Here is a 23,491-nt window from a genome sequence, read left to right as displayed (position 1 = left end):
CACACACACACACACACACATACACTTTAGGCTGTCAGTCAGAACAGCAGTCTATTTCCCTGTTGCCCAGAAGAAAGTATGCATGTCTCTGTGCTTCTGCTCATTTCACAGCAGCCGAGGTCTTTGTAGATTTGTACATCAGACCATTAGAGCAGCACAGTGTCCCCAAAGAGTGCACTCACCGTTGGGAGACTCACACACACACGCTCACATACACAGACATGACTACATGCACGTGCACAGGAACACTCGACATGCCTGGACAGCCCCTTTGCAGCGCAAAGAAACATGAATGCCACCAGATTTTAGACATGGTGAGATTAAAAAATAAATAATAAAAAAAAAACCCATTTGATGTCACATGTATGGATTTTGTAGATAGGATTTTGGGGAGCAAGGAGGGTATGCAGAGTTTATAAGAGAGAAGAAAAGTGCAGGATAACAAAGAAGGGGAAGGGCGCAGACACGTGCAGTACATGCTGATATAATTACTGTAGCGCTTTAAATGGTATCTCAGCTCTGGGCTCAATAGTTGATCAGCTGCCTTTATCTGCTCTATAAAAAAGGCAGTAATGTCACACTTGTTAATAATTGCTTAAATGCAAAAAATAGAGTAGAATATCACATGCATACAGAGTGCTTCACTTGAATAGAGTGCTCCAGTTATTCAGGGCTTCGCTTGAATAAAATTGGGAGAGTTGCAAGACATAGATTAGAAAAAAAAATCAATGCAGTCGTCGAGACCAAGATGTCCTGACTTTTAGTCTCTTAAAGAAATTGATAGTATCTTTTCATTAGACCCAGTCTGGCTTGTAAATTCTCTTTCTAATTCTAAATCTGTCCACTCCAAAAGACCAGGCTTTGACTTATAAGTTGAAAGCCTGTGTCTCCAATTCCAAGCTGACATGACCTTGGTGCCATCACTCACTGCAAAGCACAGACTTGACAAAGCATCCTGCAAAAGCACGTAAGTGAACCAATCTCTATGCATAGAATGTTTGGAGTCACCTTAAAAATGCCCCTCATACAGTACTACACCTCTGTAGTAGCAGTACTGTAGTAGCAGAAGTTATTGCAGTGTCCAGACAAGTTTCCAGAATTATGATCTCTGCATTACAAAGAAGCTCGAAAGATTTGTTTGCAAATTTCTAAATTTTTCTTTGAAGCCTCAGAGTTCTGCACAGTAATGATTTGTGTTACTGATTCAGCTGAATAAAGAACAAGGATTCTCTCAGGTACTGTGTACTGTAATGTGGCTGAATAGAGCACAAATAGAGAAGAGCAACCTCCAAGACAGGGGACAAGACAAAGCTGTGACGTGAAGCAGATGGGAGCTTGGGTTGGTGTGTGTGTGAGAAATACCCCTTCACAGCCTTAATCATTCATTGTATGTGTGTATTATAGAGGGTGTATGAGTCTGAGTTTGATTACCTTGGCTTGGTGATTGGAAGGAAAAAAATCTGTCTGACTTTGATTACGTCTCCTGTTGAAGCCTCCTCTGGTGTCTGCTATTTTACATCACTCCGTTTCTACCATTTATCCTCTTTTCTCCTTCCTCCATCAAACAGGGTTTGTCGCCCTGCAGCCCTGAGTCAGGACAGAGTGGCGTTTGTCAGAAGCTGAACAATAGACTCTGCTGACCTCAGGATAACCCAGAGAGAGAGACACACACACACACACAGTTGCATATACAGTCAGGGTATTATTTGGGAAAGTAGAAAGAGGAGAAGAGGTGAGAGAAAAGTGAGGGCTTTTAAAAGAGCATATGGCACATGACAGAAAAGTTACTGTCACTTTAAAAAAGCTTTTAAGAAATGAGGGTTTGAAGCATTTAATGCTTGTGTAAGTGTGTGTGCACAGTGACATTTGTGTTGTTATTTTTGTGTAGGGGGTGTGTCTTTGTGTCATTTGTTTCTTTCTGTAATCATGTTCCTTCTCTTCCAGATGTTTCCTTTCCACATCACTGACTCTTAAACGAGAGCCTGCTGTGGATTTTTCTGTGCACGTGTGCTACTGTACTGTTTCTGAGCAGCCGCGCGTGTGTGTGTTTGCTCCAAGTACCATCCCGGTTGCTCTGTGGCGCGTCTAATTGGAGGCATTTTTGTGTCCCTGGAGTCCCCGAGTGTGTATTTGTGTTTTTGTAAGGTGAAGTGGTTTGTGTGTGCGCGCAAGTGCGTGTTTTAAGCATGTCATAGTGTCGCAGACCTGCTAGCCCTCATTTAAAATCTTAAGAGAAAGATCAGAGAATCCCCTCTGTCCCTGTGTGCTGTGAGGCTGCTGCAGCTCTCATCATGAGCTCAAGGTGTTTTGCATTTTGCTGCATCATGCCTTGATAGGCTTCAGGGAGAGCCATGGAAACCACTCTAACCGGGGTGGCAGCGTAATGATCCGTGCCACAAGCTGCCTCTGCGCGCTTTCAACTGCAGCTTCTAGCGTCGGTTAGGGAATATATCCCAGGCGATTTTAGTCAAATGAGTGCAAGGCGAATACAGGCAGACTTGTGGGGGTAGCGACTCTCTGTCAGACTGTTTGGCTGGTGACCTCTGAAAAATCAAGACGAAAGCCAAATTGGACTCTATTTAGCCACAACCCACCATCCTGTGATACAAGCACAGGTGTACGCAGTGAACAGTGACACCAATATGTGCTGTCTTCTTCTCCCACACAAATGACTGCTCTTAATTAATTACTGGCAGAAAATATGGCAATTTTGGAAGCAGCTGCTAGTATACTTTACTTAGCAACTAGATAAAAATGGCTCAAAGATTTCACAGGTTTTTTTTCTTTCTTTTTTTTCCCTCCTGTTTTCCTCCTGTTAGCCAACAGAAGACTTCCTGTATGGAGAATCTTTTTAGAGCGGATTATAATTGGCAACAGCAGCAGTTCTCAGATAAATGGGAAATTTTTTAATTTGGTTGTGTATAAGATGGTGTTGTAATAATTATAGCAAGTTAAGTGCTGGAAGGCGGTGGCGTGTAGTGTGCGCGTGTGTGTTTAACCACAATCAGAGCCCACTTGTTGTGCCTGTTGATGATGCGTTTATTATCTTCAGATCACTCACTTATCAAATATATCCACTAGTTTTTCAATCGCAGGTTTTAGAATGACAGTAAAAATGTCACTTTCAGTGTTTTTTTGTAATTTGGTGCAGTTTCCTCGTCAGAGTGAGCCTCTGAGGCTTGGCTACACACTTAAGCATTATCAGTTCACGTGTAGTGAAGGCAATGGGCCTCATTCACAAACAGTGTGCTTGCACAAATCTGTGATTTATCACTATTTTCACACCTGAATTTACTTTTAAGCTACAAAACAAACTTAGAAGTCCCTCATACCAAAAATACAAACAAATAAAGAAGACCTGGCTGTCTTGGTTAATTTACTCACATCTTTAATCATTCATTAAAGAATGCTGTATATCATCACTTACAGTCTAATTTGGCACTTTATCATCAATGCTGGACAACATGGATGTTTTTCTCATTTTGGGCTCACAAGATGTTTCTTTTTCTTATTTTTCTTATGGCTTCTAGATTTTTATATGATGTTTGATTTAAAACCATTTGTTTTCTTTCTCTCTCTTTTCTTTATTGAACCACAGTGAATGTCACAGGGGAAAGAGTGTTCAGCATTCTGTGTTATTTCAGCCCAAGCCTCGCTTTTTTAACTGTGTCACTTCTGTGAAAAAATTTGGAACGCTGCACCTTTTGTTGCTTCCTCCTCATGTGCTGTTGTTTCAGTTTCTTCAGTCGGACTTTATTCTGTCTTTTTTACCTTAGCTCTACAGGCTTCTCTCTTACAACATGTCTTATAACATCATGACTTTCTCCACTTTACCTCAAGCTGAACCTATTTCTTATATAGAGAAATGGAGGCTCGATAGTGTGCAGATAGTGAACAGATCGTATGCAGATAAGCTAAAATGTGCATTTTATAGTCTGAATCCAATGGTAATAGTAAATAGCCGCCAATGACTCTGGTGTCTATGATAGAAATTTGTGTATTTTCTTCTGACCAATAATGAAATCTCTTAGTCTTAAGTCAATAAAAACCACAAAACTGGTTTAAATATGTATTATAACACTGGTTATTTTTTCTTTTAGCTCCCTTTTTTCCCAAAAAGTATTGCTCTGTGCAGGAAAACTCTGGTGGTGGTGCTTGTTGTGTAGACTAGAAGAAGAAACAACATATTTGTGTTCTGATTTTTGATACACAGCATCTAGTACCTTGTGTCCATGTCCTCGGTCTGGCTTTGTAGACGCTTTCCAGGAGTCAGCCTTCATCATCATCAGTACTTCACTGACTTAATGGAGACAAAAGGGAGTACCACATGGGCTTCAGACCCTGCGGTGCGTTCACACTTAAATGCCAAATAACTTTTTTTCCTCTTTGTGACCGTCTGTGATTGCACCCAAATATCAGATAGCATATTTAATGCGCTGGAGGAAATTTGTTTCAGTTGTAGTTTGAGTGAAATTGGTATAGAATTCATCAGTCACTCTACTTTGCATTAAAGTGGGCATTTGGATAACTAATTTATTGAGGCCTTTTTACATCTTTTAAACAGACACAGATGTGAATGCAATAGTTTTATCAGAATCAGAATACTTTAATAATTCTTAAGGAAATTATGTAATTAAACAGTTACTAGAGTTAATATTTTGGTTGAGAGTGACATATACACATGACTAATAGCTATACATTGATGAGCTAAAACATTATAACTAACCTTGCGAAAAATATAGTTTGATGTTAAAGTTAATCCAGAATGACTCCAGAAGGCAATCTTTGGGATTTGGCACACTTAGGTTGTGATGATGAGTTCTTTTGGATGTTTCAAGATATCCCCAGTACCCTTAGATTACTATCAGCAGGTATTCATAACTCACCCGTGCCTCAATATGCACTGTTGTTTCTAGGTTGCTCTGACTGGTTTGTCTGTTATAGCAGTTTCACCCTCATCAAAACGCACCATACTGTCCAGTGGCACTGAGATATTACCAGATAACCATCCTGAAGGTCACTTTACAGAATTATAGAACCATTCATTAGCATATAAACCTTGATGTAAGGGTACTACTATGCTGTACATATTATTCTTTGAACACTTTTATACAGATTTATTACCATGTCCCTGCTGGGTTAATTTGAAATCTCTAACCTTGTGTGAGGACGTATTAGGACTACAATGGTCTCGTTTGTATTGAAAGGTAATTTGATGTCTACAGATGTGTAACGTGCACATGCATAATCATACAAATAGGCACTAATACTCAGTGGTTTTGATAAAGAGGCTCGGCTAATGAATCGTTGCTTTTTGGTGAATTCCTGCTATGACAGTTTGTGTCTGGAATTATTATTTGAAACATTTCAGTTGCGAAGAGATCAGATTTCTCTCTCCTGATCCCCATCTCGTCTCTGTCTGGTTCCTCTGTTGTCCCTCTTATTTCTCTCTCTCTCAGTCCCTTCTCTTACTCTCTCTCCCTCACTCTCTCTCTACATAATGAGGCTTCTCTGTGCTTCTATAATTAAAACCCAAGTGTACAGACAGAGAGATGGAGTGATTGAAGGATGGACAGGAAACTGAGTCATAGACTGTGTCAGTACAACAAACAAACTGTGCTCTACTTGTTCCACCTAGTTGTGGATTTAATTGCAAGCTTGTTTTACAGCATGATGGCGCTGATTAGAATGGATGCCCGTGTATACAGCTTTGACAGAACATTTTCCAGATGCACACCCACTCATACGGTCTTTAAACCCTCTTCCTAATAAAATAGTCAATAGACACAGAGGAAGGCAGCAGAAGTAAGTAGTGAGCGAGGTGTCCAGTGACTAAGCAAACAGACAAAAGGGCACACACGCTGGATGTGAGAAGTTTTTAAGAATCAATGAACAAGCAGATACTGGAGGTAAAGAGGTCAACAAACAGGAGCGAGCAGAAACTCTAAAAGTTAAAGTGTGATGCCGGTTTCTGCCTACACTGTTTACTGCAAGACAGCACTTAGATTTACTGTAGGTGTGTTTGTCATTAAGTGCCCAGTGCTTTAGCCAGAGTAGTCTAAGAAGGGGCCCAGTGGACCCAGTCGTGCCTTTTTAAAATAGTTTTATATATCTTCCAACATGGATTAAGAAGTTGTTTAAGTGATTAAGATGTCGACATAATCATATAAACAATAAATGACTGTGTTTTATGCTCTGCTAACATGAGCTCTTAGCAGAAAGCTTTTGATTTTATTGGGGACAATTGGGTGCAGAAAGGTTGTCGTAATACGATGAGTTATCATTTTAGGGGTTTGTTGTGACAGCGACTCACTTTGGCTTAGCCTGTGTGTGTGTTGGGGTTTTTGGTGTGTGTATGTGTGTGTATCTTGGAGCAAAAATGAAGCAGACGGAACAATTTTCTTTGTTAAATTGTAGAATAAGTGCAGCAGTGTTAATAGAACAGGCAACATGAGGGAATGGAGGAATTATTGTTATTTTGGTGAAAATAGGTGGAAATGTAGCAGAGGTACTATTGAGTTTGACTAGCTGGACAAATACTGTGTGAGTGTACGGTCTCCCTCAAGGAAATTAAGTGAGCTGACTATCTCAGTCCATGCCGATACAGACACTCTGGCTTTGGTTATTGGCTGATTTCAAGTACAGTTCTGATGCCAGTATTCAATTAAGTTGCATTACTCACTGTAAGAAAGAGACTGGGAATTGTTATTCTGCCTGTAAGGAACAACAACATTGCCTTGAAAAAAATAACCGGCTATATAGAAATGTAAAAATACATCCAGTTGTGCTCCTTTCCTCTGCTCTTTGTTTCACTGTGTGTGCCCTTCTGCGCGCGCACACACACACACACACACACACACACACACGCACGCACGCACGCACACACACACACACACACACACACACACACAGAGAGCAGACAATAGACAGCTGAAGATAACATTACTCGAGCTGATCACACATTGTTACTGTTAGTGTTTCTCACCGTGTGCAAACACTAACCAAACAAAATAAAAAAAGGAGAGAGACAGAGAGGGGAGAGGAGGGAAGTTGACTGCGAAAAGCATCGTTGACATCGCCATCTTTTGTTGTTAAATCACAATTAGGTTACAAACTACTGTAAATAAGTAAACACAACTTGTTGGCGTGGCGAGAGTGAAATGCAAACTGCTGACTGCTCACTATGCCAAATCTATGAGCTCATCTTATGGAAGGGCCTAGCATCACATGACATATAGATGAAAACGCAGAATAATAGAACCGTATTGAATAGATCAGGCCCATATAGCAGTCCATTTACAAACAGCTATTTATCCAGTATCACAATCAGATTTGTGCACTGCTGCGCACGAGCACAGATACAGTGAAGTGAAAATAGAGTGACCCTCTTTCACTTTCAAGGTTTTACAGATCAGTTTATAAAACCACATTTAGCAGCAATAATTTAAAGTATTCATTTCATGCTTGGTTTTATCAGTCCCTCATTGTTGTGGAGGAATTTTGGCCTACTCGTCTTTGCAGATGTTCTTCAGTTTATTGATGTTTATTTAGGGACAGATCTCTTAAGGTCCCACCACAGCATATGAGTTAGGTGAGGTCTGGACTTTGACTGGACCATCACAACACCTTGATTGTTTTCTTTTTCAGCCATTCTGCCTCACTGACCCAATTTGGACAGATGGCCTCACATTTGACTTTACAATACTTTGGTATACAAAAGAGTTCATGTCTCGTCTGTCCAAAGGACATTGTTCCAGAAGTCTTGTGGTTTGTTCAGATTAAACTTAATGAACCTAATCTTTGCTGCCATGTTCTTTTTAGACAGGAGAGGCTTTCTCCTGGCAACACTTCCAAACAAGCCACACTTGTTCAGTCTTTTTCTAATTGTACTGTCATGAACTTTAACATTTAACACGCTAACTGAGGCCTGTAGAGTCTGAGATGTAGCTCTTGGATGTTTTCCAGTTTCTCTGAGCATTGCACGGTCTGAACTTGGAGTGAATTTGCTGAGAAGATTGGCAACAATCTTGAATGTTTTCCACAAACTCTTTTCACACTGTAGAATGATGGACTTGAAACTGTTTGGAAATGACCTTATAACCATTCCCAGGTTGATGGGCAGCAACAATTGCTTCTCTAAGATCACTGCTGATATCTTTCCTCCTTGACATTCTATTAACACTCACTTGAATGCTCCATACTACGAGTACTGTTCTTTTTACAGCGACTGTACATGGAGATAAGCAGCATAATCTCTGTTGGTTTTTGTGATCCCGTCAGTCGCTGTGTGTGCATGAACATTTATTTTTTTAATAAGTGCTTTATTCGAGTTAAGGCCTCATGTTGAATGTGCACAGATGCATACAGACATTGTAAAGTTTTCCCACAGTGTTCGGTAGTTGTGCTTTCTTTTTGATACTCATCACTGCGTGAAAAAGCGTGAGGCTCAATGACTCCAAACTGAGCGAACCAGCGGGATATACTGTTCACATGCCAGCTTGTATCAGCACATACTGACTATATTCAGGGTTTTCATAAACTGTTTTCACAGGATCCTGAATATAAATGAAATATTATTGTGAATCCAAACATGCTGATTGTCTCTGTGTGTCAGTGCTTCTTGCTGGGTGTAAAAGGTTATTGGAGTAGCATGCCAGTCAGCAGATGTTAATTTGAAAGAATAGATGTGGAAGAGAAAAAGAGACATTAAGTGGGGAAACAGAGTTGGTGAATGATGGGGTAGGCGGCAGAGGAAAGATTAGATTGGAGGGAGAGGAGAAAGATAAAAGATGGGTAAATAGAAGGAGAGATGATGAGGTGCTGAGGAAGGGAAATATGCTCAGTCGATTGAACGGGGCAAAGAGGTGAGTGTGTCGTATTCGTTGTTTGACTTGTGTTTCGTCTGTGTGTGTTTGTAGGTATGAGAAATATGGATAACATGTTCTGTCATGGTATTTATATTTCTTGGAAGTTCAGAGAAAATGATTAATTTTGCTTGTGCCTTAGGTTATAAAGCAGATTCTTAAAAAACTAAAGTGTTGGCTCCTGTTCACATGCTGAATCCCCAAGAAAAACACAAAACACTGGTGCTTATTGGTAGGAGAAAAGAGCAGATTATAATTAATGATTATAACAAATAATTACAATCAAATTTTCATCTTTTTCATTTAAACGATCTGGTAAACACAGGTAAGGCCCAACAGGTCGAGCCTTCTGCTAGTAATCTCTGAGCCCCATTGGCATGAACATAGAAATGGCTGTCTCCTAGCCAACAGCACATCTCTCCAACTAATTGTAATGTGCAACATGATCTTTAATTTGACAGCATAGAATAAAATATTGTTTGTAAAAGCCAGGCTGAGTGCTACCTCTTGTAATTCCAGCTGTTTGCATCAGGATTTTTATATGAGCAAACATTCCACTTTTTAAAGTTAACTTTAAATATAGTGACCAGCTTAAACTTAATTTGAACTTGCTTTGAGTGTCCTTCCATATGTCAAATGCTAGTTCTTGTTTCTAGTCTTTATTCCTGAGTTACCGTTGACGGTCTAAGATATATTTGTTGGAACCTCTGCCCCGTGAAACTGACACATTTGTAAATAATAATATAAAGTTTCAGGATTACAGTCATTTTTATACAAATGGTCACATCTGAATAACAAGCAGTTATTTGAGACTAGGTTTCCTCATTCTTTAACAAGTTGATTAAATAAAACTGTAGATGTGTTGAACTTTAAGTCAGCACCTTGAATTAATGCTGAAAGTCTGCATTTTAGTCACATATTGATTGGCTTATTTAAAATTCACTGTGATGTGTACAGAGCCAAAATTACAAAAGCTGTGTTTCTGTCTAAAAACAATTGAACCTGACAATATACTGAAGTTACATAGTTGTAGTTTTACTGTCTAGAACCATATTAGACAGTATTTGCTTTCATCAGTGAGTAACTTTAAGAGTGTACAGAGAAACAGCTTTGATGATTTGCCAGCTTGTTCTTTAGGTTTTTGGAAGCAGCTGTTGACCAAACAGATTAAATTACTTCATTTTTCTAGAGCTGGTGGTTGAGTCTGTATAACCATCACAAGATGAGCTTAAGCTGACCTTAAATATTCTAAAGACATCATGCAGCTTTGTCAGTGATGGACTCCATAGTGTTTTATAAGATAAGATAAGATAAGATAAGATAAAACTTTATTAATCCCTCGGGTGGGTTCCTCTGGGAAATTTGTTTTCCAAAAAGCACAGCACCGACAGAAGTTACAGAGTTAAGAATATTATATATATATATATATACACACATATATAAATACAAAGACATATATAGATAAAATATACAAATGGGATAAATAGAATAAATAGGAATAAAAATAAAAATAAAAATACAAGTGAATTGCACATTTATAACCACATTATGGTTATACAATGGACAAATTTGCATGTACGAATACCTAAAGTCACATCAATTACTTAATTTGTTCATTAGCTACCATGTGTTCAGCTGACACCGTGATCTGAATGTGCGGGCGGTGCTTTTTAAGTGTCGTCTGCATTCGTTAAATCTTCACTGAGGTACCGCCACCCTTCACATCTGTTTAGTAATTCGCACACCACGAGTGTGCGTGCCTGCGAAAATTGTAGACTTAACAGTGTTTTTATCTGGGTTTCTGAGCGAACAGGGTACTTGCAAAGAATTAGTGAACGAAGGAGAGATAAAGAGAAGTGAGATGAGACTGAACAGAGAAGACACGTGGACAGAAAAGGATTGTGTACCAGAGAGAGAAAGGCGCGCAACGAGCAAGTGCAAAACTAGCAAAGCTTTGAGGACGATACAGATGGATTGGAAGGAAGAAAGAGAGGCAGAGTGTAAAAGTTGAAGATTGAGAGGGGATGCTGAAAACAGGAATAGATCAACAGGGCCTTTAATCCAAAAATAGTTTCCGCCCTTCCCCTCCTTCCTCCTCATCCCGACTTACCTCCCCGCCACTCCCTCCTCCCCTGTCTGCTTGTTTGGAGTGATTGAAGAAAAGGGGAGATGTGTGCAGCCTTCACATGTACTACACACATACACAGTCACAGACAGCAGTGTGTGCATGCGGACATATTGTGGTGCAGAGACAGACAGATGATGTCCATTACCAGGCCGAGCTGTCCGGAGCCAGGCGGAACAGCTGCAGCCAGATCGCACTGATCTATCACTGTTCTAATGAAGCTGTTATAGCCAGGTCCAACCAATCAATCTCTGAGCCACTTAATCAATTAAACCATTAATCAGACATAGATCCTAACTGTTCTTGGCCCTTTGAGGGATAGTTTTATATATATTCCAAGACATGACGACAGAGGCACACAATCCAGTGCTTATACATGCAGGCACAGAGTCGGTCTCCTATAAAAATAAGCTCCACTTTTCTTTGTTGCTGCAAGAGGCCGACAAGCAGAACAGTTTAATGTGTCTTCGTTTGCATTTTCGTAAGAGGTACAGCTGAATGAGGTGCACAGTACACTTAGGAAAGCAGGCAACATTTGCAGGTGAGACACTCAGTGATAATTATTGTATCACTTCTGTTTCTTGTGCTTGAAGATTTAATTGGTATGAAAAAAATTGCTTCATAAATGCATTTGCTCTTTTTTCTGGCTGAATCACTCAAAAATGACTGTTTGGAGGTTTTGAAGAAAAGAAACGTTTTTAATGGTAACCTTGGGCTCTGGAGAACATTAATCGACATTTTGTAGTATTTTCTGGCATTTTACAAACTAATAGCCAGAACACACATTACTGATGATGTTTGTTTTATTCTCATATCATCTAAATTTAATGACTCCCCACAGCTGTCTTTCACTTTTTCATGTGGATTGCAGTAGAAAATTGCAAGCAAACTTGAGAATTTATGATCTGCTACTCAGGGGCCTTCATAATGTGACTGCTATAACTACTGCTCAGTAAGTTGCCTTCACTATTATTCAGTTGTCCAAAGTACGACTGGTAGTAACCGTCTTTATCTTTCAGTAATCCTGATTGTTATCCTGAAATTGTTTTCAAGGAGACACTGTAAATTACTGCCATTATGAAAAACTTTTTCACCATTTCAATACAGACATTGAGCTTCTTAGCTTCTTTAGCAATTTATTTCCCCCTCATCAGTAGAGGTGGGAATCACCATACATCCCACGATACGATATTATCACAATACTTAACGCACGATACAATATTATTGCAATTTTTTAAAATATTTTGCGATATTCAAATTGTGTACATAAAGGTAAACTTTATCAATATTCATTTTATCTAATATCAAAGTCTCACACTCAGTCTTTCTCTCATTTCAGTCAGTTTTATTGTTGACAAACTGAACGGTTTGTATTACAGTCTAGTCCAACTTAACTGAATGCAACCATCTGGTACAATTATAGCTATTCTGAACTATGCAATTTATGAAAACTATGCAGCCCATTCAGCAACTGAAGAATTTGAAAGTAAATTAAAACAAAATATAATTTTACATTAAATAAAAAAGTTTTAAACTTAATTAAAATAAAACATGTCTTAAATTAAAATAAGTAAACTGTCATGTTTATTGCTGCCAAAAAACAAGTTAAACACATTTGGACAGTGAAGGAATGTCAGGATTCTTGCTCAGAAAAAGGATCAACATGCTCTGAAGTCAGAGCATGTTCCAGTCCACAAAAACTTTTTTTGTAAAAAACAAAATATCGATTTCTGCTGTCCCTGTATCGATACATTATTAGCAAACAAAATATCACGATACTACACAGTATCGATATTTCCCCCCACCCCTACTCATCAGTCAGCATGCAACTTAGCTTCTGGAGACAGCACCCAATAATTCAGATCTCTTGGTGCAGATACAGTATCTAGATACAGGATAACATATCTAGCCCAACTTTTCCTGTTTCGTGTATTGGACACTGTTTTTTTTAGATTGTATGGTCTAACAAAACAATGTTAGCAAACAACAAAATTTTGACCTACATTTTTTTCTTCTTTTGTTGGTGAGTGCCACCACCCAAAGGAGGTGTTACTGATTTTTATTATGATATCTCTGCTCGCTTCTCTTTCCTCTCACCCCCTTCTCTGCCCCTCCCTGACCCTGGTCCTGCCTGAGGTGTCTTTGTGTTTAGAGGGAGTTTTTCTTCCCGCTGTCACCAAGTGCTTGCTCATCATGGGTTGTGTGGTTGTTGGGGTTTCTTTCTAATACCGCAGGGTCTTACAGTATAAAGTGCCTTGAACCAACTGTTGTTGCGAATTCATGTTATGTAAATAACATTGAATTAAATAATATCCCCTTATAAAGCTAATGGTTGCTTCAGAGGACATTTCAGTCTCTGGTTGCTTAGCTAACTCTGAATATATTTAACAACTCCCTATATGCAGATTAGTGGTACCCTTCCATTGTTGTTTTGTTTTTTATTTTAAACTAACTCATCATGCCAATAGTTATTTAACCTGTTATCCCTTAAATTTCATTGGCTTTAGGGTCTCTGGTCACCACATCACTGCTAGTCACCTCCTTGAGGCTTAAAAGTAATTTTGGGGGGTTAAAGTAATTTTATTGGCTTAAATTAATCAATCTTTATTTTTCTGAAACAGACTGATTGCATTGGACTAATCTATGAGCACAATTAAGACGGGCAAACCCTACAGACCAGCCTAATATGTCTAATATGTAAAAACCACCCCAGAAAGCTGTCGGTACCAAAAACCTCATCCTTTGCTTATTAATTCTACATATTCATACTCAGATATTAATCTGTATGTACCTGTGGTGCTGTGTGAATTCTGATATCTGATGGGATTGTGGTTATTTGATTCATGAACTAAATTGGATGAAACAGTGTCACTGTAAGGACTCTACGTGAATGGAATACAAGTAAAAAACTATTAAAGACGTATTCAGACTTTGCCATTAAGGCACTTCATGCAGAATGGCTCTAATGAAGGTGTGCTGTGTATCAGGCTGTATGCTATAGGCTTATGGGCATGTCCTTTGATGACTTGGATGTCTGGTGAATCATACAACGCTAACAATAAAGTGTATTTGGCCTAAGCACTAACAGGTCAGGAAACCAGCAGTGAAGGAACCCTTACACCCTGTTGGTGCTCTATAACAACTGTCAGTGGGCATCTCTCACAGTATGTAGGTACAACTGTTTTGACTACCAACCAGGGACTTGTATGGGACTTGTATAGTTTCATTTTGCTGCAAGTGTTTTAGCTTTAAGGGAGTACCCAAGGAAATGCCAGTACATGTTCCCCTCTGCCGATCTGTCCTCTTTTCCTCAATGCCACGTCCCCTCGCTCACTGGAGTATTTTAAATGAATGGGCTATATCCCAAGCAGATGTTGCACACAGAGTAGTGAATAGTAAGCTGGAATAGTATCCTCTTGCATATGAACCTTATTTACTTATGCCACGGGCCTCTTACCCACAGTTCCTCAACTCTGTGTGACAGAAGGGCAATGGGAGAAGGGTGAATAAAGACGAAGATGGGGTGACAATGAAGCAGTGTGAGATAGCAGGTCGCCCTGCAGCTTTTTGGATGAAGAAAAGAAGGGGGAAACAACCTGATTTAGTAGCAAGGCATTTGTTGTTTGTCTCTCCTGTGATCCGTTCTCCATCTCGCCCTAGGGTGGTTGGCACAGGACAGGAGAACACAAAGCTGTGCCGTATTACAGCAACAACTTTTCACGTCAACTTTTGCCCTATCCGACCACTCGCCTTTCATCTCTCACTTGTCTTTTAATATTCTTCCTTTTCTCTCACGGGATCAGAGGCCCCTTGTTTTATTCTCTTTCTCCTGTCAGAGGAGAAAACTTGCAGAAGCAAGCACTCCTCTATGAATGTGTTTGTTATGCTGTCATTAGGCTCACAATATGAAGCCTTATCTATCTCCCCTTTTCATTATATGCTACATGTTTTGTTTTCTGTTTTACATTTTTCTTGTTATCACTTTATTTTTCTGGTTGGATGTTTGTTTTATCAGTTTCATTGGCACATTTTCATTCATTTCCGCGCCTTTTGAGGCGATAAAAGGTAATGTTTAACGAGGGTTTGGGCACGAAGAAACCTGAAAAGTCTCATGAAACGGGAACAGCGAGGGGTGGAAATTAATTTGTCATTAAATGAAAAAAGTGGTTGTACAGACGGATAAGCAAACCCTTCTTTTCTTTTCAGACTGTGAATGTCAAAGTGAATGTCAAAACCTTGTGACATTTGGGAGTCCACGCAAGGCTGATTGACACCAACTTTTACCTGAACGTGTATGAGAGACTGGGCTGTGTGTGTGGGTGTGTGTTCGCGCATGATTGACATGGTAAATTGGAAAGGTCAACTGGTGCTAGCGTTTGGTACAGACAGGCAGACAGCAGGAAGATGTAACCTTGCCAGAGTCCACATTTATAGAGGGAAGGAGAATCGGATCCAATGACAGGATTTTTCTCAAATAAAGAGAGTAAAGGTTGTATGAAAACCAAACTTTGTTATGTAAACCTGCTCACGGCTGTTTACATGCTGTGTATCAATGATAGGTCTCCTTAGATTTTCAGAGACAGACGCACAACTAGTATAAGAAAAGAAAGCATATTTTAACATCTGGGTCCATCAGGAATTGCCCTGAGGTCTGAGGTCAACGCTCCAGCAAGCTTATTATTTTACATGCGTGTGCGCACACGTGTTTGTGTGTCGAGACGGGTCCCTGTGCTTCTCCCTGTAAATGTATCAGTATTGGAAGTTGGAGCATTGCATTTGTATCGCTGCTGATATGAATTTCAAATAGGTGTGTGTTTGTGGCTGTGCACGTATGTGTGTTAGCACGTGTGTGTTTCGGAGCAGGAAGAAGGAACAGAGAGAAAAGGGAGTGAGATTGACAGGGTAAATTGGAATGGTAAGGGTTTTTGAGGTTGAACTTTGGGTTTTTAAGCAGCCAAGGGAGGGAAAGAAAAGACCCAAACGCGCTGCTGAAAAAGTATTCTTTTGCTTGGGGAAATGTGACAGTCGATGTCGATGTGGGTGGATGCGGGGGGAACAAAGCGAAGCTGAGCCGGGGAATAGATTGTCACCGAGGGGCAAGGGTTGTCTTGTTGTATGTAGATGGAGGGAAAGAAGAAAGGCCCACTGGGGCATTTTATGTGTTAAAGGGTTATGAGAGGTTGGGGTGAGTCATGGAGGGTTTCGGGGTGTTGCAGCAAATAGGTGACCCTGAGCTTGGGACTGAAGGTTCAGTACCAGCACACCAGGTCATCCGGAAAGCTAAAACAGTCACACATTACGCACATACCAAGCACACAGGATTGTACTGAATAGCAGGCACAGGAAGCAGATACTGTAATTATTACCTCTTGTACACAAACCCATACTGTAGACACCCTCGTGTGCAGCGGCATCCATGTGCACAATTTGCTACCACTCACAGAGGACACTGTGACCTCCACTTGTTTATGGGTCCTTCAGGCAGGCGAATACACAACAGTGAATTAATGAATACAAATCCTCCCCAAGGTCGAGGCGTACTTAGGCACAAACTAATATTTTCACATGACCTCAAACTGTTTTAATAAGATTAATATCAACCATGATGCTGATGTTGGATATAAAGGCAGAAAATGACAGGAGCCACCTGTGCTACAGTAATTATCTCAGTTGTGCAATGCACATTGATTAAGACAATGAATGATCCAAGGCATTTCACAGGGTTCTGAAACAGAAAGAGAGATTGGGAAAGCAGCGGGGGGAAAAAAAAGTGTTCGGTGTATCCAGCGCTGTGAACGTCAGATGCTTTGTTGTGTCGCGAACAAACGCACACACACAAACACAGTCTTTTGGTCTTCCTCTCCGTCTGTTGTCCCCTGATGTCCTCATTGTTTCTGTGTTCCTGTTGGAAACTGAAGATGACTCAGAATGACACATCATTTGAATTCACATGCAGGAGTGTGTGCCCTCAGACCAAATCCTGCATGTTCCTGTTTGTCTGTGTGTCTGTTTGCATTTGTGTGTGTGTGTGTGCCATGTTTGTGCAAGCCCGCATGTGCGTGCTGTCACCCCATTAGACTCTCCAAAAATAATAGATTTAGTAATACTGCTACTTGACTGCACAAACTGTTCTCCACTTAAAAAGCCATGTTTGAGTGTGTTAGGAATAGTGTAGAACATTTTGTCCTTTTCTTTCTGTTTTAAAAGGACTGCCGATGTAATACCTGAGTTTCTTGAGATTTGTATTGAAAACATGATATTTGCTCTGTGTGCAATTTAAATCGCACACCTTGCAATTTGTCTAAAACAGCATTACTAAACCATGTCCTCACAAACATTCAGCTTTGTTTAACACTGCTTATAGGTGAACTCAGTTCTGTTGGTATTATGGCATATGTAGTTTATAGATAGATCCATTTCAAAGCAGCCATTTTGACACTGTATACTAGTTAAATACAGGCGTTACTAATCAAATTAATGAAGCTCAGTTCTGTTTAGACAGAGAGCCTTCATTAACTGAGACATGCCTGCAGATGTCCTACTACAGAGAGAGGTGATTGCTCACACAGCCTGTAGCTAATTCCTCGCTCACACTAGAGTAAAAACAGGATAGCAGCTTCCTTGTGAGTAGGAAAAATTATTGTTTCCTCAGTGATTGCACTGAAATTTTAATCATGCACCACCCTCAGCCGCCTGTCTGGACTTAACGTGAATATCTGTGTATGTAGATAGCAACCGACTTGCAACACGTGTCACTGGATTTGTGATTTTTGCAGTTTGCATGTATTTGCCAATGTGACACGATTTAGTCACAAACTAATTGCAAAATGACTCCTTCTTATTGTTGTTTTATTGCTGTCTCGATGCACCAAATTTACTTTTAAGTCAGTTATTGACTTCAAGTGGTCACAGACCTGGTCTCTGCTTTTCAAGCAGCCATTTCAAAGACAAGAAGCTTGCAAGTTCAATGCACACTGTTGCAATAATTTTGGTTGTGCTGTGGTCTCCGACCATCGTTTCCCCTAATGTGACTGTAGCATAACTTCCCAAAGATTTGCAGATATGTGGCAAATAGCACTACTTTGATTTATCATTAGCTTGTTCTTAAAAAAATGATCATCCTAGCAAGTGTACTGTAGTTTTTTTTTTTGCATATACTAGCAGTGGATACAAGCAGGTTAAGCTTTATTTTTTCTACATAGTTAAGCCTGTTGCACAGGTGATGTGATAAAAGATACTTAATGGCTTTTACTTGTGGAGGTTTAGACTGCACAGTAAAGTGCTAGTACTAAAAATGTCATCTGCACTGATCAGAACTGTGCACTAAGAAGAAAGTTCAACATCTCAAGGATATCTTTTCATTATCTGGCATCACTCACCGGCACACTGGCAATCAGGCTAAGCGGTGAGACAAACATAGTTATCAACTCGATAAGTAAACCCATGGTTTATCAATCTGGCTACAAACACGTTCACGTAAAAGAGGTAGGGTTAAGCTTCTGACCACCCACAAACATGAATTAGTCTACTGGCAGCAGTGCGTCTGATTTTACAAAGGAAGATAAAAGTATAATATTAGAAAAAATATAAAGAGATTCCACACTGAAACCAACAGCTGCTGCCAACAAAGCAGTGACGTGGGGAAAATTGGCAAAAAATACAGACTGCATACGTTATCTGTGCTCTGCAGTGTTGGGTAAGTTACTTTAAATTAATAACTTAGTTACATTACTAGTTACTTCTATCAAAAGTAACTCAGTTACTTCAAGTTACTCGTTACTTTCAAAGTAACTAGTTACTAGGGAAAGTAAACTTTGGTTTTACTCAGAATTCTCTTGTTAATGTGTTGCTTCCGTAACTGGATACCCAGCAAGAGTGCCAGTCTTCTAGCTTGCTTACTTGCCACAAGTGCACTGTGCCACATACCAATAGAAAGGAAAAAATAATGTGCATATTTCCACGAGAGAAATCCCAGCCCTGGACCGTCATTGACCGCTGCCATGATTCTAGCCTACGTCACAGCGTCATGTGTGCTTTTTACATCCAACACAAAAACTGCAGTCGTGGTGCTTTGATTGTACTCAGAACTCGGAAATTCTGCCTTCCGAATAGGAAGATGTAGGTAACACCAGACTGCAGATGAGCTGCATACAGGGCTGAACTGGGACAAAAAATCAGCCCAGGCGTTTTGACTCGAGACCGGCCCGCCATTATAGGAAAAATCATAAAGCCTTTGAATGAAAACAAACACTGTTGTGACAGTGATGTTCACTGTTTTCATATGTATCAATCTATCAATTGTTTGTTGTAAGATTCAGATAATTACTTTTTAAAAGCGAGACATTTTAAATGAGAACAAGAAAGAAAAGTATTTCTTTGTGCCCCCCTCTCCCTGTTAATGCCCTACCTGCCCCCCTGGCAAAACTTTGCTAGATCCGCCCCTGCACAGTTACCAGCTGTCAGCTACGCAGAAAAAGGATCCTGGTGTTATTTGTCTCTCAGAAACAGTTCATAACTTCCCTTCAACTCATTCATGTGACCTAAAAGGTAAACCTGTTTCTCCATCACCTGTTCAGCTCTGATTATTCAGTAAGGACATCTTAAGGACCCTGAAAAGCGCTATATAAATGCAATCCATTATTATTATAATTATTATTATAAGGACATCTCCTGGTTTCATCTTCATGTTTCCCTCTCACCAGATAACCAAACTGACATCATGACCGGCAGCTTTTACAGCTGTGGCTCCAGCAAACATCAGCTGATACTAGAAATTAATATTAAATCAATTCTAACAACAGCTGATCAAGCTTAAAAGTGCTGCTGTTGTTTAGCGCGACATCCGCTGGTTTCCTCTTTTTGGCGCAAAGTGGGTGATAAACAAACGAGAGAAAAGCCGATCAGCTGATCGTTGATCAGTTTCATGATTGAAGTAGAAACAGGAGAGAGAGAGAGGGGAGAGAATGAGAGAAGAAGAGGCAGCTGTGCAGTGTAACAGAATAAATCCACCTTTGTGTCTTTTTCATTGTAGCTGAAGTCCGGGACAAACTGTGCTCCTTTTTACCTCAATACAAAACGCTTAATATTTTCTCTGAATACGAGACGATTCTGTTTTTTACGGGACGGTTGGCAACTCTAATAATTAACCTTATGAACAAAATGAAGTTCAACATCAGTAACATCATAGCAACCACCCAGCTGTATAGAAACCCCGTCATGCTAGCTAGCACGCAGTAAGAAAAAGTGAGAATAACGAAAATAAACTCCACCTAAACTTGGTTTATATCTGACCCAGATAGACTGCAGGTCATAACTTCTTACCTGAAGTTCAGTTCACACTCGGACCGGCGGCCGCCTCGGGTCTCTCCTCTTGCCTCCCCTTTCCCTCCTCCACCTGCTGGCCTCCACCACTTGCTAATGTTACTGAATCTGTGGAAGCTCCACGAGAGCCACCACACGAAGTAACGAGTAACGACCCTATCTAAATCCCAGTAACGACTAACGCGTTCCTGATTTTGGCATAATAACTAGTTACCGTGCTCGTTACCACAATAATAACGTAGTTACTGTAACGCATTAGTCCCAACACTGGTGCTCTGTCATTAAGGTCTGGGAGGCTCTAATGGATTATAATTATTATTCCATTAAATTAATATGTAGATGTGCATAAAATAATTTTTGTTTTTATTCTTTCAGCTGTGGACACGGTGTTTGTTAATGCTCTGAGAGCAAGTAAAGAATAATATAGAAACAGAATTGAGCATTACCTTGACTAAGGTTGAGACATCTTTATTTTAGTAAACTATGAGCATCGGAGATGTGAGGCATTGAACACTCCTGATAGAGCAGGCGCTTTAATGACACTTTACACCGTAAAGTATGCCCACAGTTTTGAACAGTCAGCTGTGACCGCGGAGCACAAAATGCAAACACAGCAACATCACATGTGATCAGTTTATACGAGCAGCTCCGTGATTAGAAGACGTTATGGAATTTATCAGCTGTGCTAAAATTAACATTATATAAACACTGATTGCAGCACTGTTTGTCACTCACCAGTGATTAAATACTGATCAGACTGGAAGTGGTACCAAATAAATTCTAGCCTTGAGTATCCAGCCCTCCTTAGTCCTCTGTGGCCCTTCGCCTGATTTCATGTCACAAAGCAGACGGGTATAGGATGAAGGAAATTCAACACAGGCACAGTGTTAGCTGGCTCGACAAAACACTGGGTTACTTCACATAGTCCCTGGTTCTTTGATAGCAGAGATGAGTGTTTGACTATGGGAATCGCCTGGGTGCGGCCAACTACGAACCGTCTCAGGAATCGCGAGCGAAGGATCTCACTCTGAACCAGGGATTAAAACTCGGAACATAACCTAGTCCCAACCAGGTTATCTGTTGAGCATAAGTTACCATGGTGATTTAGCTGGTGAAAAGTGAGCCGCTCGACACAGCTCACAGGTGTTTCCAGTGTTGCAGACAAAGCACGCCTCCTCTCCAATACTGAACACAGCTGTCACAAGAGAAGGAGAGTGTCATCACAACAAGCATCAGTCTTAAAAGATATTGTGCCACTAAAAAAGGCACAAAAAGAAGCAAATTTGTCTTATGGATGCATTTCAGTTCATAGGAACAAGTTTTGACATTTAATACCTGGCGATAGCCGACCACCGATTTATCTTTATTTCCACAAGAAATGCTGAAAACTTTTGAACAGTTTAGCCTTCTAAAGTTTTTCCCTCAGTTTGTTTTAGGAAGCGTTTTTTCCCCCTCATGAGCTGCTTGCTCACTCTTTGTCACTTGTGCTATAGACTGTGTGTGTGTGTGCTCACCCATCGCACAGGCTGAGCGAACTTTGCATCAGAATCTAAATTAAGCCCCTGACATACATTTTTCACCGCACACACACACACACAAACACACACTCCCAGTATTGTAAAGTTGAGTGAGTGGCTGAGCGGCTGAATAGAAGCGTGAAGGGGTAGTGTATTGATAGATGAATAGTGAATGTAGATTTTCTGCCAGTAGAATGTCAATTCCATCATTTTCTCACAGCTTACACTCCTGCTACATCCAGACTTATGACAAATAGAGGGAGAAAGGCAGAAGGCGAAAGATAGAGGGGGAGAAGAAAAGACTGAATGAGAGACACAAAATTTGGTAGCTGGCAGTTGATGGATGGGCTGCAAACAGCTTGTCTTCCTCTGGACTCCATGATAACATAGCCTTCCCTTTCTTGCTGTCTGTTTCTCGTCGTCATCCATTTCTCTGTTTCTTGCCTTTTGTGTGTATGTTTTTTCCTCATTTGTGTGTTTTTTCTCCTCCCTCATCTTGAGCCTCTTTATCCAGTATGCCTCCAAATCGCTGAGACTCTGCTGACTTGTGAAAGCTTGAATTTTCTTTTGCTTCTTTTAATGTGTATTTGGTGAATTGCTTTTTTTTTTTTTGCTGCACCCCAAGTAAATACTTGAAATCTAAATTATATGTCTCCCATTTCTCTTACTTCCTATCCCTCTTTTTCTCCAACTTCTTTTCATGTCATTCTCTGTGGCTGACGGACAGTTGGCAAGAAAAACCGCGGGTCACCAGGTAAAGAAGCCATTTGCATTTGCATTATCTTCCTTGCTCTGTCTGTCTAAACAGAGACAAATGTTGCCTTGATCCTTTGCTCTCTCCAGAAGTTGAGAGCTAAGAGCTGCTCACTGAAGCCACACTGGCTGAAGTGATGAGAACAAACTGTAAGGGATGTTTCCCCACTAAAGTCTCACTGTTTTCTGCTTCATGGCTACAAAACTTAGAACTCAACATCTTTTAATTTCAAGGTCATCAATTCAGTTAATTTTAATAGAGATTGACCATTCTGTCTGCTACCAAAACTAAAAAAATGTCCAAATTCTGTGATGTGACGCAACAATCATGTTAAGATATGCGCTATCACAGGGCTAACATTAGCTTTCTAACAGCTAATTGGACGTGGGAATCTAAAAAGATCCTTTGCAATTCTTCGGAAGCTGACAGGAGCAGCATACATCAGCCTTGAGAGGAGACTCTCCGCTGTGGCTCGAAAAGACCACACATTCATTGGCTAATTACTTTATGAATAACAGTTTGTTAGCCAGTAAGCTATTGTTTCATATTTTCATGCTTAGCATGACCAAGATTTTCAAAACAGACTTATTGTTCCTTTTTGATTCTATGTGACCCCAAACTAGTGAGACCTCTTCAGCAGAAAAATGTTTACAGAGGTCAAGTCAGAAAGCCGTGTTCTCATAGACTTCTATAGCACTGTATGTTTTTTGCAACCATAGCTATCGCCATCTGGTGGCCTTCACATAAAATGCAGATTTTATGTGAAGGCCACTTATGGATTGACTTCATTTTTCCAACCCTGAATCTATGTGCGTGTTTTATGCTTTTTATGGGCTATTCAGAGATGCTGAAGACAAATGACTCCCCTCACAAGTCAAGAAAAAAATGATACGTAGAAAATAATAACTAG

General features: G+C 40.1%; 1 protein-coding gene across 2 annotated transcripts in view; it reads left to right on the top strand.

Annotated features, from left to right (window-relative positions):
* The window catches only part of sdk1b (sidekick cell adhesion molecule 1b), a 277,836-nt gene that overhangs the window by 150,742 nt on the left and 103,603 nt on the right, over nucleotides 1–23,491 (top strand). The window contains exon 6 of one of the 2 annotated variants that reach the window (XM_006796154.3): nucleotides 22,555–22,581. The exons of the other annotated variant lie outside the window; for it this stretch is intronic. Within the exon in view, the coding sequence (XP_006796217.2) occupies nucleotides 22,555–22,581 (27 nt within the window). The remainder of the gene's footprint in view (nucleotides 1–22,554; nucleotides 22,582–23,491) is intronic. 2 annotated transcript variants of the gene reach the window in all.

This window comes from Neolamprologus brichardi, chromosome 6 (assembly GCF_056152115.1).
Source record: "Neolamprologus brichardi isolate AB-2024 chromosome 6, ASM5615211v1, whole genome shotgun sequence".
Taxonomy (NCBI): Eukaryota; Metazoa; Chordata; class Actinopteri; order Cichliformes; family Cichlidae; genus Neolamprologus; species Neolamprologus brichardi.
Note: the sequence above shows the minus strand (reverse complement) of the source record. Positions and strands in the feature narration are given on the sequence as shown.